Below are 22,149 nucleotides of genomic sequence, written 5' to 3' on the forward strand. Positions count from 1 at the left end.
GGCACTTGGGGCATGTGATTGCAGAAAGGCACAGAGAAGTCACATAATGTCTCTGCCGATAATTGGAAGCAGCCTTGAGGTTGTCATCAACCTGAATGTGTCAGATGAGCTGAATGTGCACAGAACGACACTGATTTCACTTTAAAAGTTTTCATCTTATCTGTTTGGGAAATAGTTTGCTTTTCTGTCTCTACAGCACGTTTTAAACTGTATGGATGGTATTGTTTTAATGTTCTTTATTGAGCACCACTCACTGGTTACCTCATGGTAAAATGAAAAACATCAGAATATATTAGTGCTTTGATTTTGTAGCAAGTCTGCCATTTTGCTCTTCTCTTTTTTAAAATTATTTTGCAGAAGTTGTTGATCCTGCTTGTTCATTAGCTTGGTATTAGCTCTAGGGCTTTCAAGAGAAATGAAGAAATCCTGTGGTTCTAGCTAGTAATAAAAATGGTATTAAAATGAATTAAAATCTAGCAGGTTTTTTTTACATTGGTAAGGACACACATATGGTATAATTTGTCTAAAAAGGTTCTAGCCCCATAAAACTGGTTTGGGGAATATTTGAGCTTGTGGAATTTAGAAGAAAGGCATCCTGACAACCTGCTGGCATGTGTTTTGCTTAATCTAAGTATTCTGCATCTGTGATTTGGCCACACCTATATTAGTAGAATACTACTTCTAACCTAAAAATAAAATGAGACATAATGAACGCTTTTAATGCTATGAAAATATTATGAATCTAATAATGGCTTACTGTGTAATGTTTTATCTTGCTTTTACTAGTTTGAAAAGGGAGGATCAACCCTGCTGCAGGATGGAAGTAATTGTAAGCTTGATACAAGTGTGTTCAAAAATGCTTTAGCATCCTCAAGCCTTCAGAACTACCTGTTAGTCTTCCCTTGTTTTCTTTGATCTTGCAAAGTTTGTCCTTTTGGAGTGACAAGTTTTAGGCTAATTGCTGCTGCTTCCAAAGTACTGTTTAAATAAAGCCCAGCAAGCCTCTCATGTTTATTAGTAAGAAAATCGAGCCACTTCTAACAGTCTGTTTCTGAATTGGAGCAGCAAGTGTGGAGCCCTTGTCCATGTCCATCAGGACTGGGAAGAAGCATCCTCAGCTGCAGTGCAGAGCCCAGGGAGCTCTGCTGTGCTCAGGCCAAGGGGGAAGAGCAGGAGGGAGCTGAGAAGGAGCTGCCCCAGCCCCAGAAGTGCTCCTGTCCTGCTCACAACGCAGCAGGGTGTGCAGGAAATTACAAGCCTCAGCCCGGGGCCACACTGCCATGCTGCTAGATTTGCCAGAGTGGGATTGTCTGCCTTTTCACCCTGTCCCAGTGTTGGACAGTGACTCGGCTGCAGGCTCTGCCTGGTCATTGCCTGGGTTGCAGGCTCTCTGAGATTGGGGGTGATTCTGTGTGTTTGAAAGGCTCAACCTCCACAAATACACAGACCCTCCAATCATTGTGCTCTGGTTGCAAGATGATTCACTTAAGTCACAAAAGTCTTGCTTAATGTTGCTCTAGAAATTTTCTTTACATTTATTCCATGGTTTGCTGCATCTCTAGGATCATGGTCCTTGGCTCTGAACTCGCTATTCCATGCAACTGGAATCTTTTTAACCTACACACACTGGGAGAAGGGAAAAAATTACAATGTCACCAGAGTAGGGATTTGTTTTGGTCTTTAGCAGAAAGTATTCCTTAGAAGTTTCTTATGTGTATGAAAATGAGCACACTGAATATAGAAAAATGATAGATATCCAGTAAGGCTTGTCAAGGTGTCCAAAATATTAAACTAAAAGCCTGTTGCATAAGTGTTTTCTCCTTCCTTGTTTTATTTACTAAATTTTAGTGAACAAAGAGTTTTTGTTCAGTCTTGTGACAAAGAAGAGACTCGAGAACTTTTGCATGTAAAAGTAAATATTTTTGAAGTTATTTATCTGTAAAGGAAAAGGAGGCTTCATTTGAAACATGTAACCTAAAGTGATGTTTTTTGACTTTAATGGATGATTTAAAATAGCCATCATAATAATTTGTACATTCAGTGAATCAGTTAATCCTTACAACTCTGAGACCTTGGTGTCTTATCAATTTACTGCTACAATAGGTTTTATACTATAATGAAGTATTATTTATTTATCCTCTTTTATGGCAATTTTAATAGGGTAATCATATTGGGACGGAATGTATAGCCTGGGGGAAGGTCATCTTAATTTGATTGTGTAGAAAACAGATCAGTCTTTGTCCAAGGATGCAAGTAATGTTTCTGTACTATTTTCATAATTAAAGTGGGACTGATGACAACTTTTCAAATCCCAGGTGTTCTTTGAGCCTTGCTGCTGAATAAAGACATAAGAAAGAGGGGGGAAAAAAGTGCTGGATGTTCCTACAGAGGAGCAAGGAGGAACCTTCAGAGAATAATTGGAAATGATAAAGATTGTCTCTTACAAGAGATGCTGTTTTCTCAAACATAAAAGCTTTTTAAAATTCAGAATTTCTTATTGAATGAGGCTTTTTGCTTTTATGACCTTTTATGCTCGCCAAACAGACCAAGTTATTGAATACAAGAGCTTTAATCATATGCTTGAAAACATAGGTTCTCCTTACTGGACAACTGCCAGAAGAGATTTTTTTGGGCCTTAGAAAGAGATTTACATTCAGATGTTTGCCTCTTCTTTAACTCGAGTACCAGAATGGGGATTGCTGTCTCCAGTGTGTTCTTAGTAGGAAATCTCCTTCAGAATGGATAAATTTCCTCATTTTTCTTTTCACATATCATGAACCTTTTTGGTCTCCTTAGAGATGTCTCTTATTTGTCAGCCCTGGAAAAAAAAAATTCTCTTTTTTATTTAAACTCTGATGATAATAGCTATTTTGTTGCAACTGTAGATGTTTCAAATACTGTGCATTTCTAGCTGTCTGTGCTATTTCATGGTAGGTTTTGCTTTCCCCTTAATTTTCCATGTTATTTGCTGCTACTTCATTTTCTCTGATGCTCTAGCCTTTGGAGGCTCAATGCAAATATCATAAACTTCCCTTAATTTAATATCTTTCAAATACATTTAGCTTTCTCTTTAGATGAGCTGCAAAGTTACAGAAACCCTGTGAAAATGGTTCTCGAGTAGTTAAGAATTACCAGTGTAATCCAAACATTGCTCTAATTCTGGCTCATTAGTGCAATCATTCCTATTTACACCTTTCTGGTCTTCATTGCTCTGTGAATGAGACTTTTTTGCTGTCTTGGTAAAAATTTCTATAGTGTAGGAAATAAATATAGCAAACTAAAATTGTGGCTTGTATTCTTTCATGCTGTTAAAAACCAAAACACTTCATTTTAAAATGGAGTGATAAAAAGTGATGCTTGTTTACTATTAAGCCAAATACTCTCTGAGTTGCAAAGGCAGTTTGCGTTATAATTTATCATTTACGTTTAATAGTAAACATTTATGTTTAAATAAATATGCTGTTTCCAATGTTAACAAATACTTGATAAAATATTTAGGCATAGCTGGATATCTATTGACAGAATAATAAATGTAAAAGGCAATATAGAATATCAGTCTTGTGCCACACTGCAATTATGTGAGATTAGTGCAATACTTTTCAGTATTGCATCTAAATTATTGAAGTTTTGTTTCAGACAAGTATGCATTGTTGTCAAGGTGCTTGTTTAGCTGAGACATCATGCCAAAATAAGTGGCTAAGCTGGAATAGAGAACTTTGAAGAAGTTTCCTTCTTACCTTGCAGATCACTTCTCACCTCCAACCTACTCCTGTGGTTCTCATTGCAGGCCACAGACTTTGCACTTCCCTGATTTTTCTGTTATATATTTTGAGCAAATTAATTTTTGTCGTAATTAACATAAATCTTTGGCAGCCATCCTAAGTGAGCACACAGGACATGTTTTTTCATTGTGGCTGAAGGCATCTTTGTTTTAAAACAAACTTGTCCAGCCTGTCAGCATGAATGATGCTGTAAAGCAGTTTTGTGATCAGTTCTGTAACAGCCCCATAAGTCTCTGTCTCCTGTGATTACAGGGCATGGCAGAGCAGCCCAGGATTCTGCAGACTGTCAGCAATAGGATTATTTGGGGTGTCTCAAACATGGTCAGCTCCCATTCTGCTGGGGCAGAATGGTCCAGTGCTTGTTCTGCACTGATCCCTTTATATTGGCTTGCACTAGGAAAACTTTACTGGGATAAAACTGAAAACTGAGATTTCAATTTGCCTTTTCTTATTATTATGATACAGTGTGGGCTTTCAAAATGTCAGATCAAACATGCAGAATGATGCAGATACTGCAAAGGAATGTACAAGCAAAAAGCCCCAATGTATTTACTTGAGCAAATCTAAATGCACTAAAGTCTAAAAGTTGATTTTTAGTTCTAATGGTTCATGTAAGAGCTGACTTGAATATTTCCTCACTCACCTGCAGGTCTCTAGGTAAGTTTGGAGTAAACTCATCTGTTGGACAAGTCACAGTAGAGCTGAGTCTGCTCCTAACCTGGATAATTACCTTGTTATTTATTAGACTAACAACTTTCTGGTGTGTTATATGGTGTGCACTCAGAAGTTACCTAGTTAAGGTTACATCAAAGACTGACCTCCATTGACAAGATTTAATTGAAGTCATTTTCTCTAAGAGCTTAGGTAGAGTATTTGTGCTGTCAGCAAACAGGGTGCCAGATGGATTTACTTTCATATTTTTTCTTCAATTTCTAATATTCTTTCTATCACCTTTCAGCTGTCACACTCAATAATTTCCTTGGAAAGGAAGAGCCCAAAAGAAGCCATTGTATAACAGCTCTGCTTAAATGCTCATCTTTTTCAGTACTATTTTTGAGCTGCACACATTACTGAATAATCCTTAGAGCTTGCAGGACTGTCTTAAATATGCTGTTTTTGTAGGCTTCTAACTTGCAAAAAAACCCTCAACAAGCCAGAGACAAGCCCCCTCCAACCCCACCCCAATCAAACAGAAAAAAACCAAACTATGCAGGAAAATATTAATAATCTGCAATAATATAAGGACTACTCTATGCTGCAATTTGCTTTTAAAACAACCCCAAACATAAATCATATTATTGTGCATACACTGGTAGAATTGAGAAGAGAAAATACAGACTCAGACCAATAAATCAACGAATACTAAATCAACTGAAGAAACAATCAGTCCTAAATATCCTTAATTGTAAAATAAGTGGTTTCTTTTTTCCTTTTTTAATGTTTTGTTTTTAATATAGGAGATTTTAGTAGTTGGCTAGCCTTGCCACTTACAGAACTTGAAAGACGTTGCCTAGTAATTAACTTCTTTGGAAAAGGAAATAATCCATGGAATGAAATTATATAACACTTGTTTAGAGTTGATTTCAAGTACATTCTGACATCCTTTTTTGAAATTTGTCCATCTTTCTTTCCATTTACAAAGTATTACAAAAGCCATGGGCAAATAAAATTTACATCCTTGAAATTACCAAGTCCATATGTGAATTTCTGTAGAAATTATTCCATGGTACATACCTTAAGTTCAGTTCAAGAACAGTATAGTGCTGCATATTATAGTACAGAATACTTTGTCCTCAAATAAACATAGATTTATCTTTAAATATTACATGCATTTACTCTCAAATGGATATTAGGGCAGGAACTCATATTTAAATTAATGTGATTCTTCAAAGACACTAAACTTTGGCCTCCTTCAATTAGGAAGCACATCACAAAGTGTTACCAAGGGTTAATGTATTTAAGAGGTTAAAAAATAGGCTGTACTGTTTGTTGCTTTCAAAGCTTAGTAAAATTTCTGGTTAAACTAGGTCATAAAGATATCAATAATTTTATCTAAATTGCTTTTGCTTGTCTGGTTATAGTTCTGTACAAAATAGGCCAAATAGTCTTCAGGAATCTTTAACAGGCAGACAATTATTTCTTGTTCAAAATAAGTCACTATTAAGTTTATATATCCAGATTAAAGTATGCATATTTTAGAAGGCCAGCTATGATGTGCATTCCTAAAATTCAGTATAAAGCAAATAATTTTAGGAAATGTCAGACAGTACACATTGAGTACACATCTACAGCTGTAGTTAATACTCCTGAGAAGTAAAAACACTTTTAATTTGTCAGGGACAAAGTTCAGCACTGACAGCAGTTCTTGATCTGGTGGAAGTAAGCTAAACAGAACTCACAATTAAGCAATCATCCAGAAAAATATTTAAATTTAGAAAGCTTGGCATTAAAAATAGTACAAATATTGTTTATGATTAGATCTTTTATTGGACTGCCCTTAATATTTTCAGGGCAGCCAGAGAACTGAAACAGTATGAGGTTTTCTTGAGACGTATAGATAAATTTGTTTTCATATATGTACCTGTATGAAGAGCATAGAGGGAATCTGAGAGAGGATAAAATTTCTTGTTCTAGCAGGAGATGTTAATCAGTGGATTGATAGATGTACTAAACCATTCAAACCTCATTTTGATGCTGGATGTGTGTTCTGAACAGGGAATGTGGCTTTCTGTTGCAGTATGAATACTTCAACGCTGTGCTCATAAATGAACGAGATGAAGAAGGGAACTATCTGGAGCTGGGGAAGGAGTTCATCCTGGTGCCAAATGACCACTTCAACAACTTGCCTGTGAACATCAGCCTGAGTGATGTCCAAGTGCCCACCAACATGTACAACAAGGGTAGGAAAAGAGCTGCTTTATTTCATCATTCCACTGGCCAAACAGAAGTACACCCTTGCTTAAAAATGAAGCTGTTGATTAACTGTATTATCTGTGTTTTCCAGTTGGCAATAATACTGAAATTTTCCATGGAAGCATGTTTTAAGTGTGACAGTTCTGTAATATCTTTTGTTTTGCGGCAGTTTAGCAGTTTAATGAAGTTAATGAAGATGTTTATTCCAGTGAATTATTTTCCAGAATCTTCAAATCATTTGAACAGAGCTTACATTGTCACCAGTTTAATTCTATCCTTGCTGAGATTTAGAATTGTCTTTGAAAAATATAGGATAGGTGAAGGGAAATACTTTATTAGATTTATGCTTTCAAACTTCTGAGAATATTTCTAGCATTATGTATGCTATTCTAGCTCTATACACAAACTATGCTCTCATTTTGCAGATAGTATTTAGAAGGAATAATTTCTACTCCCCTATTTGATGTAAATGCACATTGAACAAACAGCAACATTAGGTGTTAGAAGTGATGGACTTTGGTCTAAAAATTCGGAATGTAAACTGAACTCAGACATACATTTACTCATTTTCCTTTTGCCACTTCCCTTTAATCAAATAGCAGGAATTTGTGTTTATGCAGCACCTACCTATTTATTTTTCTCAAGCCAGTAATAAAAGAAAAAATTAGAAGGGAAGTGCCAAAGTTTCCTAACAGTATCTACAGTATATTTGTCATTGGTCTCTAGAAAGCTGCCTAATCTCCTTATCTGGTTCCTCTTCTGTGTTTTAACTATAATAAAAGACATCTAAAAGGACACTAAATGCTTTCCTCTTAATGCATTCCAGGCTAGCAATTGTGGTAATTCACACAAGGATATTGTGTAATAAGGCAAATTAATTCATCTGAGTTGGTCTGGTAAGAGAAGCAGTGGATATGGAAGCTTCTTTTCAAAGTTAGGATTCTGACTTGAGAATCCTGAGAAGCCAAAACTCCTACAATAGTCTTAAACCAGGGATGAAACATAAATCTTCCTAGAGGGTATTTGGAAGGTTGTGAAATGATTAATGCAGGATATTTTGAAAAGACTTGGAAAATGCTTAAAGCTTCTAAAGATACCAAATGACTTTTTTTGTGCAAGTGCTAATAGTTATTTCATCAAGCCTGTCTATAAATTAATTCATTCCAGAATTGCTAAGGAGGAAAAAGAAAAGGAAGGAATATAGAGGTCAGGCAACCGTGCTTTTCTGGAGAAGGAAATTGTCCTGAGTAGTTAGTGAGAGCAGTAGAACCTTCAGATATGTGCTATGTGCTCATGCTATGTATTGAATGCATTTTATATGCTGATTACTTATAATTAAAGGCCAAAGGCCTTGCTACATCTTGGCTTGGCCTCTCATACAGGGATTTTCTGTAGCTACGGGCAAGATGGAGTTCTGTGATGATTCTTGTTTCTACTTTGTGTAATTCAGACCATCCAAAATTGTCACTTTATGCAGCTGCAGAAAAAAACCCATTTTTAAATCATTTAAATGTATTCCAACAGCAGAAATCTGGTTTGTTACTGGCATTTTCCTTGCACATGAACATAATAATCTGGTTTGGAGCCTGTCAATGTCTGGAAATGGTCCTCTTACCAAGCAGAGAACTATATACTTAAATTTTTTGTTGCCGTGTTCTGTAATGCAGAGGGATGATAACAAGTTAATTTAATCCTAACCTGAGGGTACAAGCAGTAGGTATTGATTGGTTTACAACCAAGTGTCTGCAGAATACCATTTCTCTATAAAGGGCCTGTTGTTCATTTCTAGGTGATGTTTTATTTTATTGAATTACTAGGGAGAACCACAGCCAGAACTCACAGCTGAAAACAGACAAGTGTGGTCACTGAATAGTTAAACACAGGGTTCTTGAGTCAACATAGACAAAAAAGAACCCTATTTGTAAGCTAATTCTAAACTTTTTCCTTAACTTTGGTTTTTTAGTTGCACAGATATTGATAATTTGCAATGGGTTCAGAGAGGAGTCACAGGACTCATCAAAGAATTGACAAATATGCCATGGACTGAGACCACAGGAGCTCAGTTCATTTAGCTATTCAAGAGATGATTAAAGGCTTAATTAGTTGTTCTGCAGTTAATTACTAATACCAGGCTCTATAATCTGGTTGCCAAAGATTGTAAAAATCGTGTGGCTGAAATCAGGTTCCATTAATTTGCAAATTGCACAACTGTGGGCTCAGTGAAGCTTTGGGAAAAGGTTTGGCCTGGTCAGCTTCCACAATCACAGTGATGCTGCCCAGCTGTGGAATCACTGAAGTGCACAATCCCTAAACTGGGCACTAAATGAGATTGGCTTAGAAACCTTGGCACATAAACATATTGTTATTCTTCATTTATCTTCTGGCTCTTTCAGCCTCTTCATAGAAAAGCTTAAAAATATTGATGGCAACAACTGGATTAAATAATTCTCATTCTAAGGACACCTTCAAGTTTGGAAAATAAAGAGCAAACCTAAATTTCATTATATTTATGGTGAAATCAAGACAATAAATATCAAATCTATGTCTGTTGCTGCATTCTATTTCTTCTCTTTGAACACAAAGTGTGCTCATTACCCATAGGCTCATTGCCCACAGCCACAGGATTTGCAACACAGTATCTTTTTAAACAGTTATTAATTAATTAATTAAGACATTTTGTGGTAACAGTCTTGGCAAGCAATAGTTCTTCCATCCACAAATTTTGCAATTAACAACTGTGTATAGATTTCTGAAAGAAAGCAGGGAAAATGTTCCAAGTGAATTAGTCATATAAAAATATTCATAGAGGAAAAAGAAGGGAAGAATGAAGGCATGTTTTTCACGTTAGAAGGAAAGTTTAATTTTTGGAAGTACAGAATCAATCTGAATCTGGCTTGGACTATGCAAAGGCAGAGTCTAGGTGTAAATAAGGCACTGTTTCATTCAACTGCTGGGCTCTTTTATTAAAAAAAGTTTATACTGGTTACATAGAGGCACAAAATGAGTTCTCACAGGTCTTATTTTTTATGTCTTCCTATTAATTTAGAATGTAAATGATTTGGGACGTGCTGCTGTCTTGGACATATCATGTGTGTACACTTCCACAGCTACACATTCCTAAGATACTCAGATACAACTTTCTACATATCAATCAGTATATTTTAAGCAGCTATTGTAGAAGACAGCGCTAATGAAAAAAATGATTAGTAATTTAAAGTTGGTATGGCTTCAAAATTTGATTTATTACTTTCTGAGATGACAGTAGTATATTTAGAAGACTCTAGGAACGTGACATATAATTAAAAAGTAGCACTTGGAATGTGGGCCAAGCTTTCTGGCAACCATCCACGAGGAGCTTGGTGTTAGGATTGCCACTGGGGAGAGTAAGATTCTAGAATGGATTTATGTACACAAGGAAATGCTAAAAGAAGACTCAAAACTGATGTTGCAGATGTTGACAATGTATAAGAGAAAAACAGAGTAGCATTTTACCTTTTGTTAGCATGAGAACATAGGTAACCAAGATCCCATATTTGTCCAAAGTATGTGCTGTATCTGGGATGAAGAACCTACTCCAGTTTTTGATTTTTTTCTTAAATCTGTCACCTCATATTTACTCCTACTTGTGGACAGCAATGACATATTTTCTGCTATTGAGTTTTCACTCAGCAGTTTCTCCATGGAAGAGACTTATGAATACTTGGATAAATGTGGATTTCAGAGGAATGTAGATGCAAACCAAAGCCAAGGTGAAGGGCCAGTGTGTCTTGGTGACACAGTTCAAAATTATGGCACCTGTTGAAAAGCAAAGCCTAGAGCAGTACAGTACCAGAGGTGACACACAACAGGATCTCATCCACTTACAGTAGCTTTGCATAAAATCCAGGAAACACCAGGGGAAATCCATTGTCTTGGTATTAGCTGAAAACAGCTCCTGGATTTGAGAATTTGCAGTTGGTCTTTGTTTGTATGACAAGGTAGGCTTTATGTGTGTACAAAGGGGAAGAGCCCAGGTTCTCTTCTTTTCAATGATTCAAAAATATCAGGATGCAAGGACTTCTCCTTGCCTTTTAAATTCTATTTCTCAGTGCAACAGTTTCTTCACAGTAAGAAATTTAGAACTAAAGAGAGACTGTCATGCCTGAGAACTTTTCCATGTATAAAATTATTATTTTTTTCTAACCCCCCCTTATATTTCATAAAATCTCACAATATCTCTGCCTGTACTTGGCCCAAGATTGATATTTTGGACTAAAATATTACACACCCAAGGACAGCCTTTCTAAATGTTTTTAAAAATAAAAATGCCTTGTAGAATGAGCCTAGCTTGACTTTCCTCATTGGGTATTTTGACAGAAGTAGGGTAAGGGTGAGCATATGTGGCTCTATCTAGCAGGCCTGGACAGTATCTCTGAGATGTGGTGGAGGAGAGAGACATGTGCCAATAGAGGTAGATCGGAGAAAGGATAATTTCTTTGTTTGGATCAGATCAGATGCATCTTGAGAAGTATGTTTGACTTTGCCTTAAAAAAAAAAAAAAGAACAAAGTAAGACAATTTGTCATGGCAATAGAAGGGAAGTAGGCTTATGTAAGTTGATTTAAAGTAATGGGAGGTTTTACCTTTGTTGTCATTTCTAGTTTACTGAATATATAATCTTATTTTACTTGCTCAGTTTTATAATGGAGAAACACTTCCTAGGGGATAAACCTTCATCCCATTAATACAGCTGACAGTGAAATTAAGTGCATTCTACAGCTTTGCAAGACTTAGTTATCAGCTGAATTTTTTGTACTTATTAAAAGTCATTGAGCAAAGAGTTCAAACTTAACTACTGGATAAAAACTGCAGATTTTTCAATTTTAAATACTCTTACTTATATTAAGTGTATTTTTGTTTTCATCACTAATGAATGTCTGAGGAAAAGACATATGTATAGAGACATAAATGAAAAAATATATATATCTATATGTGTATATCTGTATCTCCTGCGTGGTGGAGAATGGTGCAGTCTGTTCTCACACCAAAGGATGTTGACATATATGTGTGATTCACTGAAGTATTTCAGGAAATATTATGGACACAAGATAGTTTTGTGACCACAGTTCTGCATCAGAAGAATTTTAGTTTTAGCTGTAGTACAAGGTTAATGTCTCTTTTCCTGCCCATGCAGAGATAGTCAGATCACAGCTCTGCACTGCCTTTTGTTTGTACAGCACACTGATCACTTCTGAGAGTCAGGATGATATTGTAACCAGTATTTTAGTGCTTGCCTGTTTTCCCAGAGCTTGTTTCCAGTGAGATTCCATTGTATAGCCTGAGGCACAGCTTCTCCCTTTAAGCTCTGTGACTATTGAAGCATTTCAGAGCTGGCTCAGCAGTCTGGTCTCTTCAGCACAGCCCCAAGTGCCACCATCACACACAGAGTTACATTTTCATGGTCCTGAAAATCAACTTCTGTGCTCTGTGTGGGGAGATGGAAGCCTGTGCTTCAGAATTGTGTGACATCTGTATCTTTCAGCTTGGGTTTTTTGCCCTTTAGTCCTAGGAAAGTCCTGGGGTGAATATCACATAAACTCTTAAATGCCATTCAGAGGTGCACACACAGCAGCACCATGCTGGTACAAATGAACATACTTGCTCTGAACAGACTCAGTTTTGGAAGTTTTTCTTCCCAGGTTGATTTACAGTGATGTCTGTTCAAATTAATTTGAACATGGAAACGTCCACTCCTGCTGTGGAGCTTTGTGAAAAGAATTGATTACTGTCTTTGGAGTGCCCAAGGTGAAATGTTGATTGGTGTGTGGAAAAGTGAGATGCAGTGGGCAATGCACAAAAGGACCATATCAACTTGTGAAGTCTGCAATAATTATCTTTCATCCATGCCTTTTTGGTACCTTTCTTCCTTCCCCCATTGCTCCAGCTGAATTGAAGTACCAGTGTCTGGGCATGTGCAGAGGGTAATTCACCTGCATTTTCTCTTTTTAGAAACCTGATATCAATAACTGCCTCGCTTAAAAGGCATTAGGCTCTGCTTCAGGGAGGATCTGTGCTCTCTGCATCGAGAAGAAAATATGTTAGAATCAATTAGGGAATCTAATAATGATATGTCAAAATAAGGCATAAAATTTCCCCAAAAGTGTTGGGTCTGGAAAGTTACTCACCAGCTTTCATTATGCTAGACAAAGAGGTTTATACTAATGAGCAATGTTTCAGTTTTTTCTCATATGAACACATGTTAAACTCAGGAAGTTAGGTGAACATTTAGCCCAGTGCTTACACTGATTTCTTTTTAATGTTGACATGATTGATACTGAATACATTTCTCAGCATTTACCTACAACTCTTTCTGACATTTCATCATGTCTACCACTATAAAAGAGTGAATTTTTACATCATCTTGCATTCATAGTACTGCCATGTGATTTAGAATTATATTTTGAGTTCACTGTCATGTTTTTGTGAATTTAATAATGAAATTTTTATTCCCTACCATAAAGTATTTGAGAGGGGAGGAGTCTTAATAAAAGTTTGCTCTTTCCTACCCCTGACATTAGACTGTGCTCTGTGAATTCTGCTAGTTGCAGTTTTGACACTAGGGAGGATTTTTCTTATCAGATTGGTGAATACCTATCCGCAGCCCAGTGGTTGGTTAGTTTATAAAATCTCTGCTATCATAAACTGCCAGGTGTCTCAGTAAATTACTCCTGCATTTTGACATTTTCAGGCCTGGTTTTCTGTTAAGTTAGGAAATACACATATGTTACAGGAAAGAGAACAGTTTGTGCATGATCAGGTGAAAATTATTTGCTCCAAATCCTTTCTTCAGTTGAGATTAAAAGAAGAAAAAAAAACAACCAAACAAAACAAAGCCCAAAAGAAAAATATTCCACAGGATTATAGATTGCCGGGTATTTATCCTGATATATTTAGATAATGAAGTAGAAGCCTCAGTGCTTCTACTGCTTTGTCTTTAGTGGCACAGTAGACAGAATCAAGACAGAAAATAAAATTTGATGATCAATTATACAGTCTGAAGTTAATCTGCTGCTTTGAAAACTAAAAGCAATAATATAAATTTTAACTTAGAGAAAAGTCTGTCTTAACTGCCTTCCGTCTGTTTTTCTCATCCTGATACTGTGATAGAGCTGCAGTTGTGGAGTTTTTGAAGTACAGGAAGCAATTTTATCAGTGCTTTCCATAACTGCAGAGTTTTTCACTGATGGATGCTGAAGTCCATGAATATTTTCAAGCGTTTCTGTCAACAGGAGATATGGTTTATGTCAACTCAACTAACAAACATAAGACACACAATATGGTGCTGCTGAGAGTCTCAAACTGTGTAAACCAAGCTGTAAAATCCATTTTAATCCATCCAGTTTTTTTAAAATTGGTTCATGACTGTAAAATACACTTAAAGTTCAATAATAAGTAAAAAGATAAAGAAGTCTTCATTAATAATAGTCTAAATTTGTTTGTCCTTAAATTAATACCACACTAGTACTAATTCCATGTCAATGGATTTGGAATACATTCAAATATTTACAACCATTTTGACTCTGTAACCATTATCACTCTGTGTAAGAATGGATTTATAAAAATAAGTGATTAAAAAGTATCTTACAGCTCTTAAGGTGTATTTGGACTTCACTTATTTTGAGGACAAGATGACTATAAATAATTTCCTATGGATTTAAATTCAATTCCTATAATTGCTCGCATCTTCATAATTCAATTCCTTTCCATGGGTTTTTTTACAAGGTTGCAATACTGTTTTGCACAAAGAGGCTGTATCTCTTTGTCTTACAGCTTTGCTCATCACATGATTCCTTGCAGCACATGTGCACTGTCTTTTGTGCCTCCCTTTGTCTCTGTCATCTATCATTTCACTGGCTGTTGAAAGTATAGATTTTATCATGTGACTTAAACCTTTGTTTAAAAGCTTTCTGTTAGGATTATTGTTATTACTGCTGTGGAAAGTTTGCAATCAATTATTTGTGTGCTCTTTTATTGTTTTGTGGATTGACTGTGGAGTAGTTTGGGTTGGAAGAGATCTTTATGGGTCATCTACTCTAATTCCCCTGCAAAAAGCAGGGACATCTTCACTTTGATTGTGGTGCTCAGAGCCTGACCTGGAGTGTTTGCAGGGGGGGGACATCAACCAACTCTGGGTGACCTGTTCCAATGCCTCACCAACTTCACAGTAAACAATTTCTTCCTTATATCTACTCTGAATCTACCATCTTTTAATTAAAAACCTTTATATCTTATTCTATTGCAAGATATTTTCTCCCAATTGTTTCCATCCTTTGCCTCTTTCTACCTTTATAATCACCAATATTTTTAAAATTACTTATAAACAATATGAATAGAAGACAACTGTGAATAATTCTGACCTCAGTGTCTTTCATAGAAAAGATATCAGGTGTAGCCTGTGTTTTTCTGCTTACCTTTTTTATATTTTCTTGAATGCTGAAAACATTGCAAGAGGAGATCTTTGCCTCAGATTTCACAAATATTATTTAAGTTTTGCTTGAACAATTTAGAGACTGGTAAAGAATATTACCTGTGTCAAATGGCATTTCCATTGCATGATGCTCACTGCATGTTAAAAAATGAGTTTATGCTCTACAAGTCAATAAATGCAGACTCTAATCAAAAGTTTTGCTTGCATAGGAAAAAAAATCTGCTGCATGTAATAGTGCCTTCTCTAAAAGATATTGAAATGTGATGAACCACAACCATTTTTTGATTAAGTAAGGTTTTTTCAATTTGATACTTAAAAAGAGCTATGAATATCATTCAGTCATACTTTCCTATCAATGCCTCCCAACTGGCTGCCAAAATTGAGATTACCTCTTTTCTAGAATATTAGACCCAAAAAAAATCATTTCTCAAGTGGTGCAGAAAGATTATAATCTGCAGCTAGCACATATGCAAAACCATCTTCCTGTAAGGTGTGAAATTAAGAAATAAAATCTTGTCTGTCACTGTTGTATATGATTTTACGGACCTTGCTTCTGAACATTCAACATCCTGGAGCTGTTATTTAAATACTCATGGTAGCATACTGTCCTGGACCACTGTATTTATGTTTTGAAATCCTTCCCCTCGTTTGTTTGTCTTCACATTTTAAGGTCTCTAGGACTGTGTTTTCACTGTCTTCCTAACACTGGGCATTGTTTAATTTAAAAGGAGCTTTCTTAGTCCAACAGATTTAATCAAGGTTGCAGAGAATGTCTTATCTTCCCATATTTCTTTAACTCTTCTTGCCTGTTGGACAGAGATGCACAGACTTCTCTGCTGCTTCCATCTGGTTTTGCTTAAATTCTGCCTCAAATATGATTCCCAGAATTTACTCAGGCTGCTGCTTTGTTCTTGAAAAGGGCTTTAGCTTCACAGATTTTTTTTTTTAGTTTTTTTTCCTCTCAAACCTCTGTCTTTAACAGCAAGCCTTTTGGAAATGTTGGCATGGCCATGCAAGATGTGTCCTATGCTTTATCTTTGCTGTGTTCTAGTCTGTCTCTGGCTGTGGATCTAATCTGTGTGTTTCTAATACATCCTCATCACCATGGCAACCAGATGTCAGATCCAGGCTACATGGAAACGTGAAGTATTTCCTCTAGAAAGCCCTGCTCTCCACCTCTCCTGATCCAGCAGCTGTTGCTTAGTTACTCTGAGCTGGGCTTTGCCTTTTGACAAATGTGAGCCAGGGAATGTTTGTCACTGAACACTATCTCAGGTACTGTATTAAGAGGCTTTTTGACCTGACGTGCCTCTGTCAATCATGATGCCACCCCTACTTCCTTGTTGCTTTTAAGGACAAGAAAGTGACAATAATCCTGGGGTTTTGAAAACTTTAGGAGTGAATATGCATTAATTAAATGGTTGTCTGGCAAAGTAAAAACTGTAACTTTACTATCTAGTGAAGAAGATTGACATTTGACAAGGAATAATGATAGTTTATCTAAATATACATATTCATTTTGTCTACTGTTTTAGAATACTGTAATAATCTGTTTCTCCATGCTGCTACATTACACAGACCCTTTGATTTTTCCAGGGTATGTGTTGTGTGAAGAAGAAGGCGGCTTGCTCTTCTGGTTAAGCATTAGTATGCTTGGCTAGAATATAAACTGTTTCAAAATATTGTTTGGCTAAAAATGTACAAAGACATTTTTACACTATCCTTTGTTTATTTAGGTGTCTCGCAGCTTTTATTTGGCACATTCCTGAAGGAGTAAATAGTGTTTAAGAATACATAATGGATTTTGTAATGTACTCATCCCAAGATACTTTTGTACATCTGCTCAGTGTTTTTATTACTATCTTCAGAGGCTTTATAACCAGCTGAACATTTTCATATCTTGTATGAGTAAAGCTTCCATTTTTACTCAAATTGTGCAGACAGTCTTTAGGTCAAGGAGGCGTTACACAGGCACTTCCATTTTACTCAAATTGTGCAAACAGTCTTTGGGGCAAGGATTATAAAAGCACAAGAGAAGTAAGGGCCTGTTGATTTGAGAGGATAAGAGATGGTGATTTGCCACGGTAGTAGATAAGTGTGCTGTTAAATCCAATAATGGCACATTCGTACTCTGTTGGTGCTCCCAGGAATGGAGCAGTAGAGGTTTAATTTGTTATAGCCCACTGCAACTGGGACGCATTTTACCTGCTAAAACATTTCTCTCTAAAGGTTTTCATGCCTCCATTTGCTGTATGCAAGAAGCATGATGTGTTGATAAACACAGGATGACTTTGGAACCTCCTTCAAAGCATTACTTGCTGGTCCCAGCTGCACTGTGCTGTGCCGTGAAGTCAGCCTGCTCCTGGAACTCTGTGTCTCTGAATATCTGTGCAATAGGAATGGGAGATTTTTCTGAAGTGCTAGTAAGCAGGTTTGCATGGTCTTGTGTTTCAAATGGCTTTTGTAAAGACTGGTGGATGGATCTGTCCCCAAGAAATTTCCGTAAGGATGACTTTTATTTCCAAGGCTGTGCCTTGCCTTTGTCATTCATCACTTTGACAATAGCTCTGAATAAAATTGTCCCTTTTGGTATGTTGTGCATTAAATATTTTACAGCACAGTTGGCTGGATTCAGCAGCAGTCACATTTGCTTTCTTTTCCCCTGCTTTGCTGTGTGTTCCACTGGCTTCCTCTATTGCTTGTTGTGACACTTTTCTGGTCTGCCACTTACCAGAGGTTTGAATTTCCTGGCTGCTGATAGCCACTCTTCCATCAGACTGTGCAGAAATTTCTGCTTGCCGTGTGTTAGAACTGGCTCCTTTTTTTTGCAGTATTCACGACTAATTTTGCTTCTGTGACAAAAATGCAATGGATATAAGGCCTCTGTTCAATTTGCTTAATTCCTGCGTTCTGAAAATTTCTTTTCTCTTTTCCACTTGGAAAACAATTTCTCTCAGAGGTTTTCCATGTTGTTCAACCTTTCTCTTTACATCATGGCATCTTATAGTTCTGTGATATTTTCTTACTATCCTTTCATTTTTCACAGTCCTCAATTTGTATAATGCAGAAGTGTGGAAACGAGTATGTTTCACTGAAAATACAGAAATATCCATCTGCAGTAACATGAATTAATTCATCTGTCAGGATGACTAGCTTTTGGCTTTAGCTCTCAGCTCAAAGCAATTGCTGGGTGGGCAATCCCATCTGTTAGGGGCATGGTAGAGACAGGTCTAACTGCCCCATATACCTGGCTCCTGGGACAACAGCTCTTGTAAAGCAGCATCTTTCTATTTTGTCCTGGGATGCCCTTGACTTCTGCTCTGAGTTTCTCCTTTAATTTAAAAGAGAAATTAATGTTCTGTTTTCATAGCTGGTGCCTATATGCTGTTTCCAGAGCTTTGCTCTAACCTGCCCACTGATCAGCCCCCACACTGTTTGCTTTTAGCTGTTACATCTGAGAAGTTAAGCAAAGTCCAGGCAGGCCAGCATCAAATGGATGAAATGGGCTCAAATTGCCACTGATTTGCTGCAGGACATTTTCTGTAACTCTTGAGAAGGAAGCTCTTAGGAGACAGAAATTAATCTGTATCCCAGAATGCTGTTAGTGAGGAGTTTGCAGCTGTAATTCTGGCTTTCAAATGTGCTAAAGTTGAATCTCAGTCCATCTCATAATTAAAAAAAAAATTAAAAACCTCTCCCCCCAAACAAGAAAAGAACACTGTCCCCCTCACACTATAAAACAATACAAAACATCACCTAAATGCACTCATGAAGCTCAGCATAAAAATAAACACATCTGGCCATACTCCAGTTCTTCTGCTGCCACTTCAAAGGAGGAGGGTGAAGTTATTAGGGCAATGTTGGAAGATGAAGGCACCAAATGCCAACTGCTATGCCTTTATGCAGTCACGTACTGGAAGCCTTTAGCATCCCATATTCCTGCAAGAAGGGAATGTGATTTCTGACATTGGTGAACAGTTCCCAGCACATGAAGCAAAATGGACAAACACCTTCTTTTATGTCTACAGATGGCCAGATGCTTTGATCTGTGAGCTGATGCATCCACATTACCCTGGAGTCAGAGAGAGGGGAAGAGAGAGAAAAAAGTGAAGGCAGTTGCCAAAACTGGCATCCAGCCCCAGCTCTTGAGTCTGCTGGACCACCCTGAAAAGCATTCATATTAGTGTTGAGTAGTGTAATTATTAGATTGTTGGTAGATGTCCCAGCAAAGTATGTGATTTTGTTATTCTTTAAAATATGACCAGACTAAATATGTTGTCAATGTCATAAAAACTAAGCTAATATTGTTGCTATCTCTGAGCCAGAAATGTGCAGGATTTTGCATTCCTTTTCCAGTGCTTGGGCCCTTAGGCTGTGCTTGTACTGCTCTGTGGTAGGACAGAGCTGCTCTGCAGTTTAGGAGTGCTGCTGAGGCTGTCAGATACTACAGGAGGGAAGATCATTTCCAATGCCAGCATCTCTGACAGCTTTCCAGAAAAAAGTAATGATTATAACAAAAAAGGAATAGCATAGGGAGAAAAGACTAAGGATCATTAGAAACTTGTCTTTTCTTAAGGATAAAGCAGAATATGGCAAGAAAGAGAACTTTCTTCATAGTTACTGAGTTCCTCAGTGGTTTCCCTTATTTTCTGCATGCTGCAATAATTGAAATGCAGGATGGATTGTGTAGGTATTAGTTTTGTTCTATAGACTTCGTATACTCTGGATCCTGTGAACATTAAAAAAAGTCACTGCCTTTGGTTGTTGCACATCTTTTAGCCTGTGCCCCTTCCTTGCCTTTGTTCAGTCTTTTTCAGGCCAGCAGGATCTGTGACAGTCCCTTAATTGCTACATGCATTTGTACTGTTCTTAGGCAATCTCATTTCAGTTTCCTGTCACTGTACTTATTTTCCTGGAGGTTGGATTTATGTTAAATGTCAGTAAAAACAGGTAACATCTACACAAACAATGGTGGAGCAAAATCCCATATAATTGCAAACCAGCTCGTCTAAAAGACACGGGAAAGGGAATATTTTATTGTATTTTATCTGCCAGGAAGCAAAAGCAGAAATCATATTTCAAGAACTGTGGTGAAAGCTATTTCCATTTATTATCTTTGAGCCCCATAACATCACATTGATGATTTTGCATTTATACTAAGTTTTATCTTTTTTTTTTTCCTCACCAAACTTCTGAATATTCTCACAGATTAATTTACTACCACTGACATTTAACTATCTGGGGGATGCACATGATGCTCACCAGTAATTGAAAAACTTAAGAATACTGTTTGAATGAAGTACTGGGGGAATTTAAACAGTTTAGTGCAATTACTAAAATTGGAAATTGCCCAGAACAAGTTTAACATACAGGTTATTAGATGATGATTTAAGGAGACATATGGTCAGAAATGCAGCTGTGTTTGGGATGGTGCACGTGGACAGAGATGCCCCCACGTAGCAGGGTTACAAAGTTCAGAACAAAGAGATCCAGTGTGAAATCCCTGCGCCTGAAGGTGCAGCAGCCAGCAGAGACTCATGACTTCCAGGTCTGCTGTTTTTGTTCTGTGCCTACATTTGTCCCTACACCACTTTTCCTTGTATCACAAAGAAAAAAAAAACATGATTGTAGCCCTATTTGCTTCTTTTATTGAAGTGATTGGTGCCTAAAATGTAACTTGATATATTGCAAAGCGAACAGCCAGCATAAGACATGCAGGGTGTGGGAAGGCAGGGAATTATAACCAGCTTTCATTTTGAAGGAATACAGTGAGCATAGGTCACATTTTAATTGTGCCTTCTTATTTAAAATGCCTGCTTTATGCTCCTTCCAGCTAAAAAAGTAAGTCTATTAGTTTCAGAGTCACTGGATTAATGTTCAGGAGTTGGATGATGAGTGTGATCAGCCTAATGCAGAAATATGGACTCCATGAGGCTTGTTCAGGGAAAATTTCCTGATTTTTATTTCCATGGAGTTCTCTAATCTGTAATACAGATATATAAACATGTTAAGTGGCTCTTCATGGCTGGTCTAAAAAAAGTAATCTAAAATATCCATGGATATTTCAATATGATTTTTAAAAAGAGATTTATATCTGTATTTTGTATATACAATTATATTTTTTATATGCTACTGGAAAGACTTCGGTTGAGAACTTAAGAGGTAAATGACTAACGTGCCACAACTTTATGGAATTGGAGTGCTTATAGAATTCAAAGAAAATTGTCATTGGGTTGGTAGGCAGAGGATTCTGCTCATGGATGACATTAGAGCTCTGATTTATTAGGAAAGGACATAAAAAATTAGGCCCTGAAGAATCCAGGATAGGAGACATCCAATTAATTGATAAAACTGTACAATACCAAGGTACAATGAGCAATCTTGGAATGACATCCAAACATAAGTTTCTAAGAAACACTGCAGGTTATTTTAAATATAAATTAATATAGAATTATTCTGTTTGATTTGTTTGGCTTTTCACTAATCCTGATGACTGCAGGGTATATGAAGAGCCTATAGCCCTCTAGAGGCTTGAGAAATGGTGTCTTGTCTTTTCCTTTAAACAGACTTTTCTAGCAACACCCGGAAAAGTAAAAGAACAAAACCCACACCCAACCCTGTGACCTTGGTTGCTCTTTTCAAAGATGAATTAAACTTATTGCCTTATCTCAGGACTGTGATGCTGAGTCAACAGTGCCACTGCAATCTTCAGTGATTTGGATACTCCATTATTCATGAAGTATAGGAGCAGAATCAGAATATCAGTGTTTGAACTGGTCTGGGAAATTCCTGTGGGCTGAGGAATAGAATTCTCATTTTAGTACTTCACATTTCAGGTAATGTCTAAATGTTGAACAATGGGCTGATATTTTGGGATGCTGAAATAGGAGCATAGTTTTGCAAACCAATGGTAGATCTCAGTCTTGAGAGCTGATTTGCAATGTTTTGGTCACAGCTCATTATTGGGGTAACTACAGATTGGGAAACC

General features: G+C 36.9%; 1 protein-coding gene across 1 annotated transcript in view; it reads left to right on the plus strand.

The window, feature by feature from the left end:
• The window catches only part of CACNA2D3 (calcium voltage-gated channel auxiliary subunit alpha2delta 3), a 385,100-nt gene that overhangs the window by 147,953 nt on the left and 214,998 nt on the right, over positions 1–22,149 (plus strand). Inside the window, exon 5 of the mRNA XM_031058245.1 lies at positions 6,520–6,682. Within this exon, the coding sequence (XP_030914105.1) occupies positions 6,520–6,682 (163 nt within the window). The remainder of the gene's footprint in view (positions 1–6,519; positions 6,683–22,149) is intronic.

This window comes from Geospiza fortis, unplaced genomic scaffold (assembly GCF_000277835.1).
Source record: "Geospiza fortis unplaced genomic scaffold, GeoFor_1.0 scaffold78, whole genome shotgun sequence".
NCBI classification, from domain to species: domain Eukaryota; kingdom Metazoa; phylum Chordata; class Aves; order Passeriformes; family Thraupidae; genus Geospiza; species Geospiza fortis.